The 23,662-nt window shown below is 46.1% G+C and overlaps 4 protein-coding genes across 9 annotated transcripts; 1 reads left to right on the forward strand and 3 right to left on the reverse strand.

The window, feature by feature from the left end:
- Positions 1-834: 834 nt before the first annotated feature.
- On the reverse strand, positions 835-4,310 carry LOC142989279 (BUB3-interacting and GLEBS motif-containing protein ZNF207-like). The gene is made up of 10 exons (XM_076138746.1): positions 4,137-4,310; positions 3,707-3,833; positions 3,474-3,612; positions 3,195-3,386; positions 2,997-3,072; positions 2,826-2,896; positions 2,576-2,736; positions 2,251-2,478; positions 1,867-2,002; positions 835-1,608 (listed from the first exon to the last, which is right to left on the reverse strand). The coding sequence occupies exons 1-10, from the start codon at positions 4,175-4,177 to the stop codon at positions 1,445-1,447; spliced, it is 1,335 nt and encodes a 444-aa protein (XP_075994861.1). The 5' UTR covers positions 4,178-4,310; the 3' UTR covers positions 835-1,444.
- A 138-nt stretch (positions 4,311-4,448) lies between these two features.
- On the forward strand, positions 4,449-8,986 carry cunh17orf75 (chromosome unknown C17orf75 homolog). 2 transcript variants are annotated; one of them, XM_076138749.1, is made up of 10 exons: positions 4,686-5,164; positions 5,667-5,741; positions 6,224-6,349; positions 6,556-6,684; positions 6,790-6,850; positions 6,928-7,047; positions 7,195-7,259; positions 7,363-7,502; positions 7,595-7,698; positions 7,863-8,986. In XM_076138749.1, exons 1-10 carry the CDS (start codon positions 5,022-5,024, stop codon positions 8,076-8,078), a joined length of 1,179 nt encoding a protein of 392 aa, XP_075994864.1. In that variant the 5' UTR covers positions 4,686-5,021; the 3' UTR covers positions 8,079-8,986. The 2 variants fall into 2 exon arrangements, with proteins under 2 accessions (XP_075994865.1, XP_075994864.1); XM_076138750.1 differs by lacking the exon at positions 5,667-5,741 and having other exon boundaries at positions 4,449-5,164.
- LOC142989285 (uncharacterized) lies at positions 8,751-11,307 on the reverse strand. Of its 3 annotated transcripts, none has more exons than XM_076138758.1 (10): positions 11,048-11,307; positions 10,882-10,956; positions 10,722-10,754; positions 10,538-10,627; positions 10,047-10,138; positions 9,820-9,923; positions 9,627-9,710; positions 9,445-9,540; positions 9,289-9,360; positions 8,751-9,183 (listed from the first exon to the last, which is right to left on the reverse strand). In XM_076138758.1, exons 1-10 carry the CDS (start codon positions 11,108-11,110, stop codon positions 9,062-9,064), a joined length of 831 nt encoding a protein of 276 aa, XP_075994873.1. In that variant the 5' UTR covers positions 11,111-11,307; the 3' UTR covers positions 8,751-9,061. The 3 variants fall into 3 exon arrangements, with proteins under 3 accessions (XP_075994873.1, XP_075994872.1, XP_075994871.1); XM_076138757.1 differs by having other exon boundaries at positions 9,445-9,537; positions 10,882-10,959; positions 11,048-11,306; XM_076138756.1 differs by having other exon boundaries at positions 10,882-10,959; positions 11,048-11,305.
- Positions 11,308-11,414: 107 nt separating this feature from the next.
- rhot1a (ras homolog family member T1a) lies at positions 11,415-23,566 on the reverse strand. 3 transcript variants are annotated; one of them, XM_076138743.1, is made up of 22 exons: positions 23,178-23,566; positions 21,595-21,653; positions 21,431-21,512; positions 21,273-21,316; positions 21,112-21,165; positions 20,972-21,024; positions 20,466-20,574; positions 19,763-19,864; positions 19,581-19,679; positions 19,256-19,364; positions 19,023-19,143; positions 18,354-18,438; positions 18,128-18,273; positions 17,900-18,000; positions 17,628-17,758; positions 17,178-17,261; positions 16,911-17,033; positions 16,619-16,821; positions 15,827-15,949; positions 15,273-15,362; positions 14,933-14,941; positions 12,521-14,539 (listed from the first exon to the last, which is right to left on the reverse strand). In XM_076138743.1, exons 1-22 carry the CDS (start codon positions 23,212-23,214, stop codon positions 14,473-14,475), a joined length of 2,031 nt encoding a protein of 676 aa, XP_075994858.1. In that variant the 5' UTR covers positions 23,215-23,566; the 3' UTR covers positions 12,521-14,472. The 3 variants fall into 3 exon arrangements, with proteins under 3 accessions (XP_075994859.1, XP_075994857.1, XP_075994858.1); XM_076138744.1 differs by lacking the exons at positions 12,521-14,539; positions 14,933-14,941; positions 15,273-15,362 and adding an exon at positions 11,415-12,506; XM_076138742.1 differs by lacking the exons at positions 12,521-14,539; positions 14,933-14,941; positions 15,273-15,362; positions 15,827-15,949 and adding an exon at positions 11,415-12,506.
- Positions 23,567-23,662: the final 96 nt, after the last annotated feature.

Genomic DNA, 23,662 nt, shown 5'->3' on the forward strand with positions numbered 1-23,662 from the left:
AATATGTTGCCACCATTACCCTGCACACAAATCTGCCACAATGGGTCTTCAAAGGATGCGTCACATGAAATGAGACGGCTACAGTCTGCCTGTGCGTGGAGCTGATGGTGTGCTGTGTGTGGGCCTTGGAGAGGATTTGGACAATATGGAGCAAGTCGTCAGTATTTCAGACCATGAAATGCTGTGACTGTAGGACTTGTTAATATCCAAGACAACCAAAGGAATGTAGAAGCTCTATTCTTAAGTGTAGAACAAGAGCTTTTAGTTAAGCAGTCAGGATGGAATTGTCATGGTACATACGAGCATTACAGGAAGGACCGTAAGCTTTACATGAGCTGGCATGCCTGAAGGAAATGGAGCCTAAAAACGCAATACAATCAAGGGCCTTCACCAAACTTGCTACAAGTTTGGGGACATGAACATCCAACAGCGCGTAAGCTGTGACGGCCCCTGGCAATGAATGAAAAGACAGAAAATGTGAGACTTGCCTCAGGCTGAACCAGGGCTACACTGAGACAGGGCCTCAGCCAGTCACCCCATGGCATTGCTACAGGGAGAAGAGAAATCTGGGTTTTAGCGCCACAGTCACCGGCTTCCGGAAAGTTCTGCAGCTGCACTCAATGCATCAAAGGCCAACGGGCAGAGAATCAACAATTTTAACATTGAATTTAAAAAAAGAAAAGCTAGGAAACAATAGATTTGTCATCATCAAAGTTTCAACACAACTTCCTGCTTTGCTCCATTTCATCCTCCAAGCACAGCCGACAGTACAGAGTACAAACCTGCCGTCAAACGTCTCTCTTTCCACTCATTTCCCATAAAGAAGAGGCTTAAAAGTTTGCTACAGTTTATTACAATGCAGTTTCACAACAACACATTCAAACAAACCATTTCCTTAGCAATTTATAGATTCAATCTATTTGATCAATGGAGCGTAGTAACGTACACAGTCAAACAGTGAGAGTGAATGCATGAACATTAATCTGAAGCCCTCACCAAACAAAGTTGGGGACACTTAAGTCCAACAGCACCTATGTGCTGTGAAGGCCTCATTGTTTTTCTTAGAGCAAAATGTATTTACAGAGACTTGCCTTGTAAAAGGGGGGGGGGGGGGGGTACTGCCCATGTAACTCCAGCGCCTTCACAACACTACGAACCATATCTACTACACTTCTACACACCTGAATGAAACATGAGAAGGAAAACAAGCCACAGAACAGAGATGGTTTGTAACAACAGTTCATAGTCTTGGTTTGGTACAGTGTAATTATTCCCCGTGTGCACTTTGATGCTTTTTATGCTTTGCTGTTTATTCGGTGTGTCTCTTCGTCAAGCACTGCACTGTAGAATAAACAGTACTAAAAATACTGGTTTGTCTACTAGCAGCTGAAGACATTAGAAAAGGGCTGAATGTCCAAACCTATAGAGGCGGTGAGGGCGGGCTTCAGTAGCGGCCTCCGGGAGACATGACGGGGGGTCTCATACCCAGAGGTGGCAGAAGAGGGGCTCCCTGGTACCCCACAGGAACAATGGGGGGGCCCTGTCCAAACGGAGGCATCCCGCCTGGCATGTAGCCTGGCAACCCCTGTGGTGGACCAGTGTACGGCCCTGTGAAGCGCCAGCAAACACATGAACACGAGCCGACACAGCTACAACTCACAAAATCACTAATAGGTACAGCTTCAGGGTAAACAGACAAATTCAATGAAAATTATGAAATTAAAACTGTACGACAGGATTGCAACTTAACAAACCGTTCCAATAACCTTATCCATTGTTGACTGATCCATAGTTTCTTGGATAACAGACTTTGCACATGGACATTGTTCTGGTAGGTAGGACATTAAATAGAGAGAGTGTGTGTACCAGGTATGGGAAGCCTCATGGCCGACTGCTGCGTCTCCATGCCAACTACAGAAACCACAGAGGGGGCAGAAACTGTGGCCGGACCCTGGCAGGGAACACTAGGCTGGAACCTGGGCAGCTGAGCTCGAAACTCCTCCTACAGGGAACAGGAGCGGGAATGTAAAGAGGAAGAACTGGACTGGACTGGAAAATTCTACAGCAGAGAGTCAAAGAAGAAATAGTGAACAAATAAAACGTCGATGCATCTAATTTGTTTGAGTGGGAAACTACTCTTTTGTTCTGTCAGCAATGTAACAAAAGCTGTGCAACAATTAAGCTGAAGTGTTTCCCCAATCATGTAGCTACTTACTGGGCAAAGTAGAGCGTTCCAGCTGGGTCACTTACCAGTGAGATGTCCTCATCAGGGTGGATCAACTTACTGGTTGCACTTGAGGTTGTGAGGGTGGCAGGCTTACTGGCCACAGTATAGGGAGGTTTGGAGACTGAACTGTTGCCAGCATTGGGGCTGACGTCTGAACCGGTAGCCTGAGTGTAAGCCGGGAATGTGGGCTTTGAGGGGTCAGATGAGGTAGAGGGGGGCGGCTGAGGGGACAGGGCCACAGTCTGCTGACTCTGAGGATGGAGAGAGGATAAGACGTTACACACACTTTTGCCTGCCAGAATGGAAACGTGCTGAAGTGAATTACATCACGGTGATTTGTGACTTTACCTGACCAGCGCTGGGGAAAAGAGGCTTTGTGATCGCAGACTGGGCTGAGACTGCAGTGGGAGCAGGCGCAGCAGGTCTGGTCAGCATGTTCAGTGCTACAGCTGGGGGGGCCTGAGCCATGTGTGTTAAGCCTGGATGGTGGCCCATTGTTGGGTGCATGCCTGATCCATCAACAGGGCAAAGTCATGATATAAGGACAGACACAGACAGGAGCTTTGTGATGACAGAACCTGCCAGGCCACTATCGTACCTGGTGGCATCCCTGGCATCCCTGGAGGCATCCCGTGACCTGGAGGCATCATCCGACCCAATTGCATCATCCTAAACACGGCAAGGCAACAATATACACACAGGAAATACAATACAGAGTCACAATTGGATGAAACTCATGTAAGTGTGTTGTAAGTCAGTAAGGACTCACCCTGGTGGCATTCCTGGCATGACGGGCGGCATTCCCGGCATCATCGGAGGCACACCTGGCATCATTGGAGGCATTCCTAAGACAAGGGGATCGCCGATTGTCACAACATTGTGCAAACAAGTACAAGCAATACTTCCACTCTAACCTGGGGAAGACACAAGGATGTCAAGAGTGACAGGAAGTTGTGTTCTTCCTCACCCGAGTAGCTTCCTGGTGGGATCCCTGGAATACCGGCACCGGGGGGCATGCCAGGCTGCGGCATGGGGGTGATGTAAGCCGGGTGAGGGGGGGGTTGGACTGCAGGAGGCTGCTGGAAGGAGGGACCAGGCTCGTCGTCTTCATCGTACTCATCAGAGTCGTCATCGGGGTTCTGCTTTTTCTTCTGAGACTCTTAAGTCGTCAAAATAAGTGAATACATCTCTCCAAAGAGGAAGAAACAACAATATTGTTAAGGAGATGTTTGTTTAGTGCAAATACCTTGGTTCTTTTGTTCCAGCACTCTTCTTCTCTCTTCCATGTCTTTCTCTGGAATGCCCTCCATGCCATAGATTTCCAGTTCGATATCCGTTCGCCCCGGTATGGCATTAGGAACTCCATCAATTGTCTCTTTGTGAACCTTGGAAAAATCCCACAGATGGTATTTAATGGTCAGATAAATAACCCTCAAGCAAATCTGGCTTTAATAAAGATGATAAGCAGTCTTTCCTCACCTGCATACAGTGTATTGCCAACCCAGGGCCAGTGTACAGCTTTTTGTGACAGATGTTGCATTTGAAGTGTTTCGCTTTCTGGTGCTGAATGAGAATCTTTTCATCATCAAAGTCTCTGTTACAATACCTGGGATCGCGTTTAGGAAACTGTTAGGAAAACACTACAACTGCACCAAAGCTCGCTGCCATGTAAGAGTAAGAGTGGAATGTGTTCAAAACAAATGGTTAATTCCTCAAAAACGTGATATTACTGCGTTTTATCCAGACCTGCGGTAAACGTACGCAACAATTACAGATAGAATATAAATAATTAGAAAATACAGACCGTACGTTATTACTGCAAAACTCAGGCTAGCTAAATTTAGCCGAATAAACGGAAGATACGCGATAACGCTCGATATAATTAAATGTAAGAGTCACTAAAGGATACCAGCACCACGGCTTCATTTGCTTTTTCTTCTTTCTTCCCATGATTGTGTTCCGTTAGCTCACAAACTATCAGTTAATAGAAAACAACAAACAGTAAGGAAATTACAGATGGCGTCACTGTCATCCGGCATCCCACAAGACATTGCGGTTTAGGGAGGTTTAGGTAGGCGCCCCCTAGCGGCCGGAAACATCGGTTTGTCTTTTGTTTTTGAATGATACTGACAGTAAATAGAAATGATATTCATGTTATTAACTTGCAGGAGTGTGTGTTAAAAGTGGTTTTAGTTAAAGTCGTGAGTTCGTTTTGTTTTTTGATTCTTACATTTTGTTATTGTATTAAAATGTATTTATTATTATATTTAATATATAGCATCCATTTAGCCTTGTGAATAGTTATCTTCCAAATAAAAATTGTGGTGTTGTACGTCTCAGTTTATGGATTGGAGGGCCCTGATTAGATTTATTTTACATAAACATACGCATAAATATAAATATTTTGGCTGCAAACCTGCTTAACTTGTTAAACAGTTTAATGTCAGTATACGAATTAGATTTGAAAGGGGAAAAGAAAAGACTTGTGTTAGTAGTAGTAGTAGTATATATGTGTGTATATCTGCTACCTTTTGTTGTAAATAAAGTCTGTTCATAACTCACACAAATGTTTGGCCTAGGAACCGTCCAAACCCCGGACGGACATTTTTGTGAACGGACAGGGAAGTGGCGCATGCGCAGAAGCTGACTTGAGGAAAAGGGCATAAGTGTTTACATTTGGTGCATTGCGCTTTATGTTTCGGTTTCAGACAGTGATTCTACCGTCCATCATAACAACCCACACAGAACAACTAAAAGCGTAATATAGCGACTGTGCAGAAGGCTACAAACAGCCATGTTTACCTCGCAGACTTCGTCCTTCCAAGACTCCATTGATGTGGAGGAGAGAGATGAGTTTGACAACGAAGAAATAGCAGGATACAGCCAGAAGACCCAGTTAAATTGCTACCACGCCATCTATCTGTATCAGGGCACCAGGTAACTGCTCACAATCTGAATAAAAACAAGTGACGCAATGTGATTCATGATTATGAACACCTGTGACACTATGTGCAATAACCTGTATACTGACGTCATCATATTCATACCACAATTTCCTCTTTTAGTGTTCTTTTCTCTTTTTAAGTCTTTTTTTTCATAATCTAATTGAAATTGAATTGACTGCAATAAGGTAACTTGCTACAAATAGTAGTATGTTACATGTATGATGGCAGGTTATTGTATTTTTGATGTATTCATACTCATTGTTGTCTTTTGTAATTATTCTTCCTCTAATCTTACAGGATTCCAATCACACTTGACTCATGTGTTTATCACAGAGCTACCTGGTGTTTTTCTATGTCACTATTTAAGTCAGTGCAGCATGTTTCAGTTGTTGCAGGTCCTTGTTCTTGAATCGTGTGTCAGCGCCACTTCAGGTCAAACCAAATGTAAACGAACCAAACTAACCAGGTGACGAGTAAACTGTCAACTGTCTTAGATCTGAGGCTACTGGGGAAAATGTGGCGTGGAACCAGAGCAGAGCAGACTCCACAACCAGTCAGGAAGACTTTAGGTAACCTAGGTGACGTCTACCTTCATCTTCGTCTACCGTCGTCTTCGTCTACCGTCGTCTCCCTCTTTGACTGTCACTGTCGCACTTTGGTGTGTCCACAGGCCGCCAAACGACATTCAATCAACGTCAATCAATGCTGCTTCATACCCAGTTTTGTTCTGATTGCTCATTGTCCTGCTGACTGTTTCTCCAGCACTGAGTCACATGGCCTCTGAGCCTCTCCCTCTCTCTCTCTGTATGTTTGCCAATATGCTGTTAAATCATGGCACAAGATAGAATAGAATAAAGGCAAAATTAAGTTTGTGTCTGCAGCCTTCAGGAGAACAAGGGGACTGGCACAGTGACGGCTATGTGACACAGTTGTGTGTTGTGCGAGTTGTGGCGTACGCTCATCAAGCTTCCTCCATTTCCTCCATTGACTGGTTTCCAAAGTCCTCCGGCCCTCACATTGTATCCGTACTGACTCTGTGTCCTGCCTGCAGCCTCACTCTGGTCGACAGCAGCCTGCCGTCAGAGGCCGAGCCGGAGCTGCGGAGCTACATCTCAAGGAGGCTCAGCAAAGGAGCGCTGCTGGGGGGGATGGGCAACATCGCCACAGTGGAGCTCAGGTAACCGTGACGTTGTCCTTTTCCCGTACACCTTTTTCCGTTTCCTGTTCACTAACCCTAAGAGAGAACAGAATTGAGACACAGAACAGAATTGAGACTTCCCTTGCGGTGCATGATTGTGTTTGATGCCATCGCTGGGAAAATGGAGAGGTTCAAAGATGGACAAACTGAATAACGCAAATGTGTTTCCCATTCTCTCTTCCCAGTATTCCTGAACAGGCTGTGGGCTGCTACTGCTGTCTGCTGGAGCAGGAAAGGTCCCCTGAGCAGCCCGACGCTGATGGCAATGGATACGTCATCTGCTTTATGGGAGGCTCTGAAAAAGGACTGAACTTATATCCTTTGCAAACATTTACCACTTGAAAAACGTCCTGCATTTGTATTTAGTGCGGCTCCAGGTCCTACTTTCCTTTTTATTCCACTTCCTTGACCCTCAGCACGTTTAGACTGGAGCTTGATAAGTACGTCCAGGGCCTTCAGAGCAGCCTGCAAACCCCAGAGGTATGACGACGATGAGATACCGCTGGAATGAAACTGTGTATCAGCGCTGTAACCCTTGTGTTTTCCGTCTCTGTCAGCTGCAGAACTTTGACACAGAGGTGCGTCCCTACCTGTGTCAGTGGTACGAGGAGTCTGTGATGCACATTCACCGCGTGGTGCAGCTGGTGCAAGGCAACATCAGCTTTCTGCTCCACGCTGTGAGTCACCTCTCACCTCTAATGTGACCCCAATGTTCATAGATCCTGTTTTTGTCACATAAGTTTCTTCAAAGGTGTGTGTGTGTGTGTGTGTGTGTGTGTAACCTCCTTCAACATTTTGTCCTGCATGAAACATTCTGTGTTCAGGCTCTGAGTCACAAACTGGTGGACGTTGTCAATTCAGACGAGAGGACAAAGGCTGACGTGTCCCGGTGGGTTGGGTTCAAGTTCCTCCTGTATCTCTGCTGTGTGTGGCGTACAGTGTGTCCCCAGTGTGTTTGTGGGTTGTTAAACGTCCGTTGTGTCCTTTGCCAGGTTCATCAAAGCAGCCAGTTTACAGGGTCTCTCCCAGCAAGACACCACCGCCGCGTCTCTGTGCAAAGCCATCTCAGACGACACACACACTGACCTGATCATAGACTGTTCCACCAGCCCGCCCACGCTGTCCAACAGCGGTACGTGACATTCCGTCGCACACAACACACTCCCACGTACACCTTTAATAAAGCGGACGCTGTGTGTAATGTGCGCGTCCTCCCTTCTCTAGTCAGCAATCGTTTCTGTGATGACTGGATTCAGGCATTTCTAAACGGAGCAGAGCGGTGTAACCCTTTCCTGCTCAGACAGATACTGGAGAACTTCAAACTTAAGGTAGGTAAACACACACACACACACACACACACACACAAACACACACACACACACACACACACACACACACACACACACACACACACACACACACACACACACACACACACACACACACACCACAACATACTCACCAGGCCGTCTGTGTCTGCGTCCCCCCGCAGGCCATTCAGGACATGAACAGCCTGAAGCGCTTTGTGCGTCAGGCGGAGATGAGTCACTACGCGCTGTTCCGCTGCTGTCAGTTCCTGCAGGGCTGCGGGAACGGAGACGTGTTGCTGCAGAACGCCAGAGCTGAACACAGCGACATGCCCGAGGCCTGCAGCATCATCGCCGTGCTGGAGGAGTTCATCACAGAGCAGTCCTCGGCCCAGGCCTGATTCTTTAAATAGACGGCCACTCTTTGGCTGCAGTAGAGGGCCGATGTCGTGACATTTATCACATCAGAAAGGTCACTTCCTGTTGATGTTTGGGAGTTAAAACCTCCAATAGACCAAATTTGATGTGGAAAATGTGTCCTCCTGGCTGCCGGATCTACCAGGCACTGAGCAGATAAGCTTCCTTCTGAACCTTACACACAAACCCTGTAAAACACTGACAGCTCTCTCTTTGACACTAATAGCTTATAGATTCAGTGACATCACTAAAATGTTACGCGTAAACCACTTCAGAGGTAAATTGTCAAATAGTGATGTCAGTGCTGAAATCGACTATCAACTGGAGCGTTGTCCTGGCAACCCTCAGAACTCAACTTTAATCAATGTTTTGCCTGTTTGATGTCCAAATGTTTTTCTAATTGTCTTGTTTGTTTTTTAATTTTTTTAAGGAATATGTTGCACAAATTGCTTCTTTTTTTTTTTTTTTGCTTACCAACCTGATATCTGCACTATTTGTGTGTGTAATGAAAACGTATGACATTAGAAAGTGTATTTAATCCTCTGGGAATGCAATGTTGTGTGTAAATATATTGTGATTTTCTGTGTAACAATAATGCATCATGTAAGAAAAAAAAATAATCAAGTATGAATCTTTAACTTTCAGTATCAACTAAGACCAAACCTTTTTTATTTACCTCATAATTACATCATGACTTTGAAATCATTCCTGTGTATCAACCCAAAGTGTGTCGTACAGCAATATTGACGTGGATAGTGAGAAGTTTAAAGTGTGACTCCAGTGACATGTGGGTGGGTGAGTGAGTTGGTTTATTATAGAGAAACCTTCAGTATGTTGTACAGTGCATCTTTTGTGGTATGGATCTTGTATATAAGAGTGAAATAAATAAATACCACAGTTGAAACTTTCTCTACGTGCATATAAAAGATTAAGGAGGAGAACCTGTACAAAGACGCGGGGTCGAGTCCTACAAATACACAGACAGCTGTGAGTCAGGGGTGCCTCCTGACACACTCCAGTCTGTCTCTGGAGTCTTCAAACTGGACATCAACTCCTCCAGCGGGCCCCTTCCCTCCTCCGGCAAGTCGTCTGCAACCAGAAACAAAGAGCTGAAGCTCCAGGTGACCGGAAGAGGAAGATGATTAACTACACATGATTAAGTGATCATTGCTGGTAATACAAAGACAGATTTACCTAAAGTGTGATCAGACATCTTCCTCAAAAGTGAGCTTGGTACGTCATAGATGCCTTCTGTTTGCTCCGAGGCTGAAACGGACAAAACTTTCATCAAAAACCTAAACCCAGTATCGTATTTTACATGTAAGACACTTGAGCACGCCGTGATCTCACCCTGATGATAGACGGCAATCCTGTTAGAGGCGGGGAAGTCGTACAGACACTCGTCCTCTACACACTCCTTTTCTGACAAAGATCTGGCTTTTTCTGCTGTGGGGGGGACAGATTGTAGCACGTTAGGGTCACTTTGGCCGGTTACAGTCTCTGAATGTTTGTTAATATGGAGAAGATGATACCGTTTCGAAGCGGTAAGAAGTCATAGTCTCCGTTGTCTTTTGTTGTCTGTCCACTGAGCCCAGGAGCACAATTGAGCCTTTGACCTGGAAAAGAGAGAAGCTTCAGCACCATGTGGCTGGTAGCACACAGGTCAAGGCTAAATAGTGACTTTAGGGAAAGATTAGGAAATATAAGATGAATTTGATTCAATACCATTGTCTTGCTGGGTGAAATCGGTTGGGTTTTGGTAGATGGGCTCCTCGCTGCTCGGCACAGAGGAGGCAACGCTCCCGTCTGCATCTCGCTGTTCACACAATCTGCAGGTTGGAGTGAATACACCATCATTCGGTGATGTGCAGTGATCCAATCAGGCAAATCAAACCTGTGGCCTGTGAGTGTTGACAGTACTTTGAAAACAAGCAAACTGTCTTCCTCCAAACCTTTCAGCGCCCGTGATCCTGGAGTTGGAGAGCTGCATGGACTTCCATAGGTTTCCAACCCACTCCTTCCTAAGATCAGCTGTCTCTGCTGCCTACACACAGACACACAGACACACAGACACACACATTAGGCTTGCTGAGGTAGCAGCACCTTTGGCCCTCTAAAAGCAGACAGAACACACTGACACCACAGGTTCACCACCAAACCACACAGGTGAAATGAAAACTCATCTGCTGTGAGATTCAAATTGAAAGCAAAAGGCCCTCACAGACTTTTCCTTTCATTTTACATTCTTGCCTTCTTTCAGGGACGACTACAATTGTAATAGATCAAATCCGCAGGCAGGTATATGTTGTTGTACTACAGGTCTTGCCATTGTAATACCTCCAATGTTTAATTGTGTGGCTTCCTGTTCTGTTAAGAGTAAATGTGAGTAAGTTCCATTAAAACGCTTCAGTGATCCAAATGACTTGAACTTGAACTCACTCACCAGAACTTTCTTTTTTCCATTGGTCATGGTGATCTCAAATACAAAACGCCTCCTGCTGACCCTCTGGCTGACCTCTCGCACCGACTGCACCTACCCAGGAAGTAGAGTCAGATCAATGGAGAACAACAATAGAGACGAAGCCTGTTTCTTTTCCATAAGCTGTAGTAAATCACGGAGGACTCACGGTGTAGATGTAGTAATATCCTCTCAGGTGGGACTGCAAAGAGAGCAAAGTCAAACATCAAACACGGTTCCTGACTCACTATTGTCTCAAATGGCAGATGGCTGATGATGACCAAAGCAAAGATGAAGATTTAAACAAAACAACATCACAGTCCACTTACAGCACTGCCATTCTTCTGAGAATAGAAGAACAACGTTGTGTTTTGAAGCCTGAACCAATACGTCGACCATCTTAACTTCTAGTCAGGAACAGAGACAAAAGACAAGAGCATCATAAACATCCACCTGTCCACATTGTCTAAGTACCTTAAAGGGTTTTTATCTTACCATAGTGTCCTTTCTTTTCTGCAGGAAACCCTCAAACAATAACTTAGTCCCATCTATTGACATGTCTGCCTTCAGAGGACGGTGACTTTTTGCTGTGGACACATTGAATGTTGTCTACCTGTGTTTGTGGTTAGAGTTCCTCCTCTGCTTCAGCCCCCACCACACACTCACTTCTCTATTCTGCTTCGCTGAAGTTCCAGTAGCAAAAAAAAAACTGCATACTTATTTGTAGCCACTGATTTGTAACGTTGCGTTCAGGAACACGCAAATACCACAAATGACTCATCTACAAAGTAATGACAGATGTATCAAACCTTTTTCTTTCTCCTGTGTGACCAAGCTGTCAGTAACACACACACACACTGTGCCAGATCATACAATTCTTTATTGTAAATGCTGGAAAAGTCAACAAGAAGAAACATTTTAATAGTTTTAGGAGGGTGAAGTACACTGAAAGGCCTTTTGTTTTGTTTTAATAGTATAACCTCTAAGCTCTAAGGTGTCTAACTCCATAAAAATATAATATGAGGGACGAAGCTCTATTTGAAAACCAGAAAAATAAAAATGGAAGCGGACAGTCATGATAAACCCATAATGAAAATCCTGATAACACTAAATACAAAAATACATGAAAAATGTAAATCCCTCCCTCTGTTTGGCGGGCACTCAAAAACAGACGAGAGAAACAAAAACAGGTTAATAAATTAACACACAAAATAATCAGAGTGCACTCCTCCGTTGACCTTTGTGGGGTCAGAGGTGCTGCACCCGCAGATGCGGTGTGAAGAGGCTCCTGGTCCTGGTCGGTTAGCGCTCTGGCTGGCTTGCGTTGTTGCCGAGAGGTCTGAACCTAGAACCCTGGAGGAATACGTACGTATATTGCATATACACATCTGTACACAGAGAGGTTCAAGTCCCTTTTATGGTGTATCTGTAAATGTCTGCCCCCCCCCCTCCCCTCTCCGGCCTCCCACCATCTTGATTAATAATACTGACCTGAGGAACAAAGGAGTGGATTTTAAGAGTCAGTTTAAAAACATCCAGTGACTAGATCGCATGATGTTGGCAGTTTTTAAATTTGACCGATGATCAGGAAAGATTTCAGAAGTAAAGCACCCCTGTTCATGACAACCAAACTGAGAAATGATGTCTTCATTTTTAAATATATATATATATAAAATGCATCTATGGTGATGATCTATGCTCGGGTCGGGTCTGAGGCCGACAGGCCCCCGATTGGTTGGTCAGCCAGTCTTTAGTACTTGGTGTAAGAGGGATATTGGACAAGGGGGGAGAGGGAGGGGGGGACAAAGCCGCCGTCTCGTGCTCTCGGCGGTGGGATCATCGCTGCTTGAGGAGCGCTCTGTACATGGCGAAGCCCAACACGGCGAAGACTGTGGCGCCGACGCTGGCCCTCAGCCAGAAGGTGGAGTTCTTCAGGTCGGCCTGAGCCATGTGCCTGTAACAGAGAGAGAGAGAGAGAGACAGAGAGAGAGAGAGAGAGAGAGAGAGAGAGACGGGTTTGGTGAGGCGCAAAGCGAGCGAGAGACACAAAGCCACCACAATGTCTTCGCCAAATGACAAAACAAACACGGGTTGTCGTCTGAAAATAGGACCGTAAACGAAGAGGTAGCAGTTTTATTCTACCCCGCCTCCTCCTGAGTCTCTGAGTCAAGGCGCCCTGCGACAACGCAACCTTCAAAGAGGAACAAGTGCTTTCTTTTGGCATTTGGCTCCATTTTGAGGAACAGAATCAATCAATCAAGTTGGTGGGCGATGAGAAGTGACACGTGAGGGGCGGGGGGTGGAGGCTCGTCTAAGACCCAGGGGGAGGCGGGAAAACGGAAACATTTAGGGAAAGATAACAGACCGTGAGGGAGGAAAATGATACAATAAGGGAAAGGACAACGACTATACACACACTATCTACACAAGTCCAGCATATGGACTAGGATCAGCTGTGTGTGGTCTACAGTTACATCTACAACAACAACACAGATAAGGACCCTGCGTACTACAAGAGATACAAAGACAGAACCGGTCAGTAAAAAGGGCCAAGAACACCGAGCACAAGATAAATAGTAACCTGGAGGGCCGAACGAGTGTGTGTGTCTGAAGGTGTGTTGTTCTGCTCACATGCTGCCTGAAAGAGGAGGAAGCTCCCGTCATTAACCTCTCATGCTCCTCTCACTTAAAGACCTAGAAGCTGCAGTTGTAACCTACCTACTATTATTGTCCCTTCAGGTGTGTATTCTGCCTTTACCTGTGTGAGGACACTAAGGCCTTCAGGCAGGGGCGGACTCCTGCCCACTGGAGACGGCCGTAACCTGCTGCCCCCTGCCCCCCCCCAACCCTCCACCCAGCCTGGCAGCCCTCCACTCACACACACACATAGAGGTCTCACACCAGCCACGGGCGAATGAAAATGTCACACACACACACACACACATATACAAAAGCTAGAGCTGGGAGTTGACGCAGAACAAAACTGGATATAGTAATATTTAGTTCTGATAAAAGGAAGATGCTTAAGAAGTCATAAGTGCGGCCCTCAAGCCTCCCCGCACAATCCTGCACACGCACACACACACACACACACACACACGCACACACACTTCTGCCTCTCTGCTCCATTTCCAGTTCTGTGTGTGTTAGTGTGTCATTAACAAATAAGGAGCATTAAGAACTACAGGTTGATTTGATTGATTGATTGATTGATCGATCGATCGGTCTTATTTCATGGATTACAGATAAAGAGAGGATGGCTACATGTCTGACTTTCAATCCTGGATTAGATTGCACAGACGTCCCACATCAACATTCAGAACTTGTGTCAGATTGTGCGACGTCACGCTTGATGCTCTATGATTCTCTCAGCCCAGCTGTGAACAGGCATCACGTGTAGATCCCTCTCTGCATGTCGGTGCTCACTAACAATTCCTAAGTGTCCGTCTTTCAAAAGGTCACAGAGCAGCTTGATGAGCAGTTAGTCCAGTGTGGCCATCTAGGGAAGGTGGCTTAGGTTACACAGTCAAGTGACTACCTGCATGCCAACCTACTTTTGAGAGGCTCGTGGTGTGTGTGAGTGTGTGTGTGTGTTCCTTCCTCTGCCAGAGCTGGCTTGCTTAGCGACGTGCTATTAATAGCATCATCCACTCTGGATACGAGTAAAGCATCACCGCGGGGTTAAGTGCTGGATGAATTATTTTCCATCTGCATGCAACGTTGACTCAACGATGTCATTACCATAAAACAAAATCACCAAATCTAACAGCCATTAAATCCCTGCGGTGAGGTTTCATTCATTTCCAAACTCTTCTCCTCTGCATGTTTGGAAAGGTAAAGGGAGGAGAGCGACCACCTGCTGCCAGTAGGTGGCGGTGTTGTGCTGAAGATGCAGAAGTGAGACAGATACAACAGACAGATTAGCAGAGGGTGAAGACGTGCAAGAGGAAGAGGAAGAGGGGCAGCCAGACACATGTACATGAACACCTATGGAGTGAAAGAAAGGACAGAGGAGAGGAGAGGACAAGTGGGGGAAAAAAAGGATGAAATGAAGGGCGACTGCAGGGAAATCAATGTAAACAATAATGACTTTAAAGATGGCGAGCGGGAGGTTAGGTGGATTTCTGAAGTCTAAACCTACAAGAGACGAAGAAAACAGACACTTTCACTGTGATTGATCCAATGTTCCTCTGGGCTCCAATATGGCGTTCGATTGCTTCCTAAACTCTCACCCTTTCAAAATAAAAGCATCTTCTGTAGGTGTAGACTTCTGTGTAAATGTGAGACAAACTTACAAACTTACTGAAGGGCAAAGTTTGTATTCCTCTGACTTACTACGCATAAAGGGAGTGTGTTAAAGTTTACACTCTGCATATCCACCTCTCAGGACTGGGGGGGGGGGAGCAAGGTAAACACCACTCACACAGATGTGAAGTTTCAAATCACAGCCATACAAGAAACACGTGCTATTAAGCCTGATATTAAGAATCATGTTAAGTTTAGAGCTACATACTTTTACCATGCGTCCTGACTGAATTTGATATTTGATAACAATAACACACACACACACACACACACACACACAGCAAATTTCAATTAACAGCACGTTCTCAGACTACAACATGCAGGACTCAGTATTGGTTTGCGATGAGTGACGTTTTCCACACGTGTGCAAACACACACACACACACACACGCTGGCTGTTACCTCCCTGGCTAGCAGTCTGGGTGTTAGCTGGCACAGCGAGGCAGAGATTTGGGTCACACTTCCCTGTGCCAGGCGGTACAGAGTGGAGGGAGGCGTGCTGGAGCTGGAGCAGAGACCGAGACAAACAGTTTGATCACAGCCCGACCCCACAGCCCGGGTCGCGTCAAAGTGGAGCCCGAGCGCAAATTTGGTGATAAGTGTCCGACATTACTGTGTGCGATCAAACGAAGGTCTTATATAGTCGGAGGATCAAACCATCAACCTTATAAACCTTGCTGAGGGAAGAAAGTCGGTGAATCAAACCAAATTATCTTTCCCTCTCTTACTTCCTTTCCTGGTGGTGGAGATGCAACGTAAACCTGAGCACTGGCCGACGCTAAGAGGAGCAGGGGGAGCAGCTACTGTCATCATCACTAAGATTAGAGAGCTCTAATCAAACTAGAACCTACAGCCGCAGTGTGAGCCACTGTGTGGGTCCGACACAAAGGAGGGAGACACAGCGAGGGAGGGAGGGAGGGAGGGAGGGAGGGAGAGTCTGCGTTACTACACTACAGCCCGAGTATCAACCTGCTGTATACGACCCTGTGGAGTTTGGCCTTCACACTGCGCAGAAGGTCCAACTTGAGGAGGTTCAGACAGAGGCAATAGGTGCACCTGTTGCAGGCGCACATGCAGCGGAGGCGGCTGTGGCTGCAGAGAGACACACAGAGATGCTCTTATTCACACACACAACCACACATACACACACACAAGGAGAAGGATAGAGGGGAAGGCCAAAGCCGCGTTTAAGGATATCAGGGGGACGAAAGCGTGAAAAATGCAATTTAGCACTTTAAGCAGTTTGTTTTAGATCGCTGCATAGATTTGTGTTTCCTATTGTAGACATGAAACAGATCTGATGGTTTTAGCATTGGACTGAAAGGCTTCCTGACCCGTTAAGAGGAGATTTAATAAACATGACCAGCTCCAATGAGCAGCGCCAATTAATCCACTCTGAAGTCTAATCCACTGGGGAGGCTTTGAAGAGCTAAAACACCCTACAAGCCCTACAAGGTCAGAGAGATTGACCTCTGAGGAGACCGACACAATGACCAGCTCACTTGGTTTGTAACTGCAAAGCGCCGCCACTACTACCACACACACACACACACACACACACACACACACACACACACACACACACACACACACACACACACACACACACACACACACACACACACACACACACACACACACACACACACACACACACACACACACACACACACACACACACACACACACACACACACACACACACACACACACAGAGAGTAACAAATGGAGTATTGGTCTGGCAGGTGGTTGAGTACTCACGGGTACATGGCCATGGTGGTGAGCCTGGTGTAGATGTCTTTGTTGGGCGCCTCGGTCATGTTGCAGGTGAACGGCTGGGGCGGGTGGAGCTTGTGCTTGCGGCAGAAGTCGTGCGGCGACAGGCTGTGGTGCTGCCGTACCTCGGGCAGGTCCGACTTGGTGGCGATCACCATGCACGGCGTCTTGCTGTCTATGAAGTATTGCTGTTGAACACGGGCGTCAAGCGTTACTGTGAGCACGTCGCCGCCGTTACGATAAAGGCTGCGGAAAAGCTATAAATCGTAGGTCGTACCTTGTAGACTTTGGCGCAGTATTCAAAAGAGCGCGTGTTGTTGACGTCGTACACCAGACAGACCACGTCACAGGCCAGGTCCGCCTCCGACAGGAAGTCAAAGTCCGGCATCACCTCATGGAGCTGGGGAGCGGAGGATATCGGAGCAATGAAGGCAGAGCGTGGATACAGAGCGTTTCTCTCAGAGTCACTTTCATAAACACTCTGGTTATGCAACAGTCATCCAAACAGCAGGAGAGATGATTCCTCTGAGTCAACGCTTCTTACCAGCAGGTATTTCTCCTGGCCGTACACGTAGGTGGTGCTGATGGCATAGAAGGACTTGCGGTCCTCTCTGATCTTCCTCTGTTGCTATGGTGGAAGAAACACAAAGTCAATAAACAAACATGGCTCTTTACACATGGGCGTTGTTTGCATGTATTGCATTTTGTTGTCCATTTATTTCTGCTCCGACTGCATGAGACCACAGGGACTTTACAAACATCTTAATCTCTTTGAGCAGCCACAATTACATTTTCTTTATGTCCCATAATGAAGAAATGAATGAATGAATGAACACAAAACACTTTTAATAACCATGAAACCTGTTTTGTATGTATGTCTGTATTGTATGATGATCTGGTCAAACCTCTTTCCCTCTACGACATAGCAGTAATGATCAGATGTCTGCATTCCAAGCATGAGCTCCGTGTTTACACAGTCGCCTTTCCCACAAACCTGCAGGTTCTTGTCCAGGAATGCCTGAAGGAAGCCGCTTTTCCCGCTGCCCAGGGCCCCCAGGACGTTGCAGCGGAAGACGCTCCGCTGCGTCTGCTTCTTCTGCAGGTCGATGCGCTTGTTACGTGTCACTGAGGCACAGGGGAGGACACAAGTGAGCAAGGGAACAAGTTAGAAATGGGCGCATGTGGTCACAATCATCAACAATTAAATGCATATGCAGCCTGGTGTCACAATAAAGGAGAAGACAAAGACTCCACTCTTACTCTTACCCGTTATGGCAGCAGCTTGGGACTCCTGCTCATAGATGATGGAGTAGCCCAGGTACCCCAAGTACTCCAAACTACGCTGTACATCCAGGTATGTTGTTAACCTACAGGGGACACAACAAACCCTGATGAGTCTGATCTGGTTCTGTAAGAGTCTGCTTGATCCATAAAGCTTATGAATGTAAAAACAGCTGGTTTAGAATCCCTTATACACATCTGTCCCTGACTCACGTCCACTGGGAGAGGTATCCCTGGTAGGTGATCCATCCCTGCTCGTTAGTGCACACCGTGTTGTTGACGTCTGGACCCCAGGGCATGTAGGGAAAGACTTTGAAGAGATCTTTCACCTCCTCTGGTGAGAGCGCACAGTCTCGGTCCTGGAACATACCGGAATGGAAACCATCTTCAATCCATCCTCTCTAGACAATTGTTAAATTTTAATTCCTGTCCAACTCACTTTGTCATGTTTGTCAAAGACGCTCTGGAGGAAGAGGTAAGCGTTGTGGTTGAGCTCAGTGGTGCAGTCCGGAGGCATCTTGATCCTGGACAGAGGAGACGGACAAAGGAGGAGAGAGGCAATCAAAGTGACTGATCAATTGAATGTTCCGGAGCATTGATTGTGGAGCGGTGATTCAGTCCTAAGTAAGGAACAAAGTGTCTGAATCACCTCATAAAGATCAGAGACCAGTGAGAAGAGGAGATAGTCACAGGACTACAGAGAGCACTGATGCAGGCTGAACAGAGCTGGACCTGCACTCTAAAGTAACACAGCATCACCACAATTCAGCCGTGTTGCAATTTTTATGCAAGGAATACATGTTCCCCGGCCAGATCGTCTTAACAAGGCAGAAACAGACAAAGGACCGAGTGTTTGATTTGTGAGAGGGCGACGATTGAAAGCAGCGGAATTCCAGTAATGCTGCAGGAGCGCTGCGGGACGCCTTCGCACAGACATCCTGTTTGTGCCGTTCTACTGAGCTGCATCAGTCTGACAGGTGCAGGTGAAGAGTTTGAATTCTAGCCACCATGTAAAACACGCTTCTGGCATGTGGACGGTGTGTCTGTTAAGCAGGTTCGGCTTTGATCCATCATCACATCCCCCTCCATGTATGACCTCTGCACTCACATGGGGAAGAGATAATCCTGCGTGAGCTCCAGGTCGTCGTCATAGCCGAACCGCCTCAACACGGTCCAGGTGGTCTCGTGTCGACCTCGCTGTATGAAGAGCGTGTGCAGGAACAGGAAGCCTGCAATAAGAGGTCAGCACTGGTGAGAAACCCATGATGTGGACTGAGATAGATAAAGACAGAGAGATGAAAGGACAGAATGAACGAGCAACACGTTCACGCCACAACTGACCTTTGAGTGTGAGTCCGTTGTTCTTTACTCCATCCGTCATGTTTCTCCTGACCACATTCTTCACGTCTTCCAACGCCTGGGGCGCCAGTGGTGTATTGAAACACGTTCTCTGTTCATGTGCACACCCACACCCACACGCACACACACACACACACAAGGGAACACATCCAAAGCCACAAGTAGCTTTAAGTATTTTGCTGCTGCAGTGGTAGTGTGCTGAAATTTGTTTTAGGTCTAAACCAATATTAATAATTTCCCTTTTTTTTTTAATTACAACACTCGCCTTCATGAAGCGGCCATCAAATTTGCTTGACGGTGACATTACCTGGAAGAAGTTGAGCTCATTGTCGTTAAGGATGCCGTCGTTGTCCAGGTCAGACACTTTAAAGATTCTAGTTAGAGACTTGATGCAAGAGGTTTTCAGCTGCAATACAGAAGGAAAATACATTGATTTAGTTTAGTTACATAGAAACTATCCATGATGATACCTGCACCTATAGGCCTTACCTCCTTCTCCTCTGGGCAGTACAGAGGTCCTGTGGGGTGGAGAACAGCCTTCTGTGCATAGTAGAAGAGCTCAGAGATGTTCTTAAGGTTTTTGGCAGAACACTGAGGAAGGAGAGATGAGTGTGAAGGTGAATTTCTGAAGAGGCGGCAGATGTTTCAAAACCATCACTTTGCCTCAAACCCATTTGGTTTTTGGAGCCTCTGATGTCATTTTGCAGGTTGAGGAGGTTCATCAATGTAGTGGTAATAAAACATATTGTTGTAACCAAAACAGAACTCAGAGTGTTGTGTTTTAACACAGCTGAGCCCTCGACCTGGACCTCCAGTGAACTTCAACTACAAGTCTTTGTATGTGCGATCCCTCACGTCCTCCCCAGCTCCCTCTTTTAGCCTGGTAACTAATCCATTTTGGCGGTGGGCGAGGGGTGGGGGGGGGCTGAGTAGTGACTGAGGGGTCACATGTGGTAAGAGGGAAACATTTGAATCAGACAGCAATGCAGACAGATGCTGCTCAGCAGTCATTTGATCCATTACTGACTGAGAGCCAGCGACTGAATAAACTCTTCCCCTTTAATTTCACACGTCGTCAGCTAAGAGACTGTGACAACAACAACAACAATAATAAAAATCGGATGCTAGTGAACATATGTGTGCGCCTGTGTGTGTGTGTGTGTGTTTGTGTGTGTCTGCGCTGATCTTTTACCTCCACACAGGTCTCGATGTCCTGGTACTGGTTCATGATTGGAAGGATGGTCTCCATGCTGCTGTGCTCCACCAGGTCAGACTTGTTCCCCACCAGGATCAGTGGCACTCTGCAGAGGAATACGGATAACAACACAAACTTTAGAATAATCCCTAATCCCCAATGACTCACTGGCCGGTGGCTGACTGAGCTGCTGGCTAATGAAGCAGATCCATAGACCTTTGGTGCAGGTTAGATCTTTGACTCCGGCAATGTCATACATTTTTTGGCAAGAGCAAATATGTCTGCCAATATGCCATTAGCAACTGACCTCTCACACACACACACACACACACACACACACACACACACACACACACACACACACACACACACACACACACACACACACACACACACACACACACACACACACACACACACACACACACACACACACACACACACACACACACACACACACACACACACACACACAAATACGATAAGTGACAACAACAACACACCTGCTGTCCTTGTCTGTCCGGTCATTTATGAGGGGAATCCAATGGCTCGTCACCTAGAGGAGCAAACCACACCATCAAACACTGCAGGCAGGAAAATATTCATGATTAACTGTTCCCTGATTCAAATTGTGGACACTCACCTTTTCTATGGACTTCTTGTTGTTCACAGAGTAAACTATGCAGATAACATTTGCCTGTGGAGAGAAGTTGCACTGTTAGCAGACAGCGCTGCAGTTAAATATGTGCACCATGCGCACAGGAAATATTTTGGAGGTCACAGTAACAATTAAGTGCAACCTACCTTGGATATTTCTTGATACAGCTGCTCGTCTGACTGTTCTGCCTCTGAAGTGTCAAAAAAACGGAAAATTCATTTAAAAGGGTTACATGTTGTCAGGCCTTGGGAATCAGTATTTATTATTACACAGAATAGGGCAACAAAGTGTGTTTTTGTGTTACCCGAGTAGTCCACAATGTGTGTGGGGACCCTCTCTGGGGTGACGTCTGCGGGGATGGTGATCTCCTCAGCTCGGAGAGGAACCTGAAACACAGATATCCAAGATGAGATCCGCTGGCTGTGACCGCACGCCTCGCAGTCGCCGCCATTATCCGTCGATACACACCTCATCGGGAAACTCCTCGCTGACCAGCGACATGATCAGTGACGTCTTCCCCACTTTGGCTGTATGGAGCGAAGATAAACAGTGTTTATTACACGCCATGGTTCACATGCTTCTTTAAAGGCGACAGAAACATTCATATGTGACCTCCCTGTCACCTTCTCAGGGTATTGTGGGTATTAAGTGACAGGGCAGAGATAAGTCAAGTGCTTTAGTCCTAAAAAAGAATGCTCACTCAATTCTCCCACTTTCAACAAAGCGGAATAGATATTAGAGCGCCTCTTAATATAATATGAACCAACACCTCCACAATATATGGCCTTTAAATATCAAGTTGTATTGATACTCGACACAGAATCAACCAAAGCTGAGGGTTGTAAGCTTCATAAAGGTATCAGCTGTTACAGGAGTGCAGTATGTGTTTATTAACGTAACGTAACACAAACTGGCTGTAAATTAAGTGTAGGTTAGAATTCTCTTCTTTAAATTCAAATAAGTTTTAGTCTTTAAATCAAAGCTAGAACCAAAATATGGATTAACTAAATTACACTGCTTGATTTCCTGGAAGGTGTTACATATTGAATGAATACTTACAGTACTTAAACAACTCAGTAAGTCTGTTATGTAACCCTTAAAAATGCTGTACTACTTTGTACTTCACAGCACTGCAGTGGGCATTGAATCACTACAAGAACAGTCAGTACCAACAAGCCTAAAGTGGCAATGTGGGCCACCCTGCATCGCCACAACGCAAATATAAATAGTACCGACATCAAGTGTGGTTTAAAGAGAACAAACAGACCAGGTGAAGATGGGACGGCCTCCATGTTTTGTTTTAGTTTGTCCTCTCAATGAGTGTCAGTGACTCTGTGGGCTCTGGACTTTCTTGCAAGTTTGGTGGAGCAAACTCCCAGATGATTTAAAACTGAATGCTCTCCGTTGCCTTTCAATAGACCACACACATTTACACAGTGGCCGAAATGTGCTATATAAATAACAAACCAAAGGATCACAGATTCTACTTCATATGCAATGCTTTGTCTGCGAGAAACATTTGATTCTACTTCCCATCTCCAATCTGCTCCCATTTCCATTCCACTGCTAACTTTGTAAAGTAAAACACCGGTTAAATTCATTCAATATGGCACAGTTGCATTACAGTGAATGGAAATGAATGGAAAACAAACGGCACATGTAACACAACAAATTCGAACTGAATTAAACAAAATCATGTTGCTTCTCAAATTAAACATGTTTTTCAATTGATGTATGGAAGCTATAATGTATAGAAGCCTCGCGTCACGTTATGTCTGCTTATCATTGAGATGTACTGATTGAATAACATGTCGTGGAAGTCAATGGAAACCCCTTGTGAGAATGGCAACAACTGGGGCTATCGATCAGATTCCAGACTAATACACGGCGGAATCATTCAGCCTCTTCCTCTTACACAGCATTGTTTATTTATGTTATAATGAAGATGAGGTCTTCTACAGCCTAATGGTAGCAGTAGCCCCTAGCAGTAGCATGTTGGCTAATACCAGCCCTCTCGCGCGCCTCAGGGACTGGGGTCTGGAGTCACTTACGTTCCCCTACGAGTAAAATCCTCACGTCCTTCCTCATCTTCGAGTCTTCTTTCTTTCGCCTTCTTTATTGTTTCATGGGCTCCCCAGGGTGCCGTCCTCCCACCGGCACTTTATCCGACACCGGGCCTGCGCACTCTGCTCCTGCAGCCGCTGTCAAACTCTCGGCGCCTTTTGTAGGACAAAACGGACGGACAGTCTCCCGTGCGTCTTCCTGCGTTTTCTCGCGTTTCTTCTCAACTCGCGACGTCACGGTTCAGCAGCAGAGCAAGTTAAAGAGTCCGTGTCGACACATATGTGTGTAATTAAACGTGAATCACAGTCTTCAGCACGTCTCCATGTCATTTCGCAGTGGATGTTTCAGCGGCATGCCTGACCTCCACTACCGGGCTACAACGGGAAGCCGGAGGAGACAAACTCAACCTACACTTTTCAAAACGCGCGTGCTGCCCCCCTTCGCTAAAATCAGGCACTACGTCACAAATCAT

The sequence above is a fragment of the Genypterus blacodes genome, unplaced genomic scaffold (genome assembly GCF_046128005.1).
Source record: "Genypterus blacodes isolate CSIRO-AG114 ecotype Tasmania unplaced genomic scaffold, CSIRO-AGI_Gbla_v1 ptg000401l_1, whole genome shotgun sequence".
Lineage (NCBI taxonomy): Eukaryota > Metazoa > Chordata > Actinopteri > Ophidiiformes > Ophidiidae > Genypterus > Genypterus blacodes.

Excerpts from the sequence above, each read along its gene's own strand:
- cunh17orf75 (XM_076138749.1), top strand. The coding sequence starts at position 5,022 with ATGTTTACCTCGCAGACTTCGTCCTTCCAAGACTCCATTGATGTGGAG. Across the intron at positions 6,685-6,789 it reads TCTGAAAAAGGACTGAACTT|GTTTAGACTGGAGCTTGATA; the intron begins ATATCCTTTGCA and ends GACCCTCAGCAC. Across the intron at positions 6,851-6,927 it reads GCAGCCTGCAAACCCCAGAG|CTGCAGAACTTTGACACAGA; the intron begins GTATGACGACGA and ends CGTCTCTGTCAG.
- LOC142989285 (XM_076138756.1), bottom strand. The coding sequence starts at position 11,110 with ATGTCAATAGATGGGACTAAGTTATTGTTTGAGGGTTTCCTGCAGAAA. Across the intron at positions 10,755-10,881 it reads CTCAGAAGAATGGCAGTGCT|TCCCACCTGAGAGGATATTA; the intron begins GTAAGTGGACTG and ends CTCTCTTTGCAG. Across the intron at positions 10,628-10,721 it reads GATATTACTACATCTACACC|GTGCAGTCGGTGCGAGAGGT; the intron begins GTGAGTCCTCCG and ends CTTCCTGGGTAG.
- rhot1a (XM_076138743.1), bottom strand. The coding sequence starts at position 23,214 with ATGAGGAAGGACGTGAGGATTTTACTCGTAGGGGAAC. Across the intron at positions 21,513-21,594 it reads GCGAGGAGTTTCCCGATGAG|GTTCCTCTCCGAGCTGAGGA; the intron begins GTGTGTATCGAC and ends TCTGTGTTTCAG. Across the intron at positions 15,363-15,826 it reads CACAGGGTCGTATACAGCAG|CTCCAGCACGCCTCCCTCCA; the intron begins GTTGATACTCGG and ends TCTCTGCTCCAG.
- LOC142989279 (XM_076138746.1), bottom strand. The coding sequence starts at position 4,177 with ATGGGAAGAAAGAAGAAAAAGCAAATGAAGCCGTGGTGCTG. Across the intron at positions 3,387-3,473 it reads GCTGGAACAAAAGAACCAAG|AGTCTCAGAAGAAAAAGCAG; the intron begins GTATTTGCACTA and ends TGACGACTTAAG. Across the intron at positions 1,609-1,866 it reads CATGAGGCTTCCCATACCTG|GGCCGTACACTGGTCCACCA; the intron begins GTACACACACTC and ends GGCGCTTCACAG.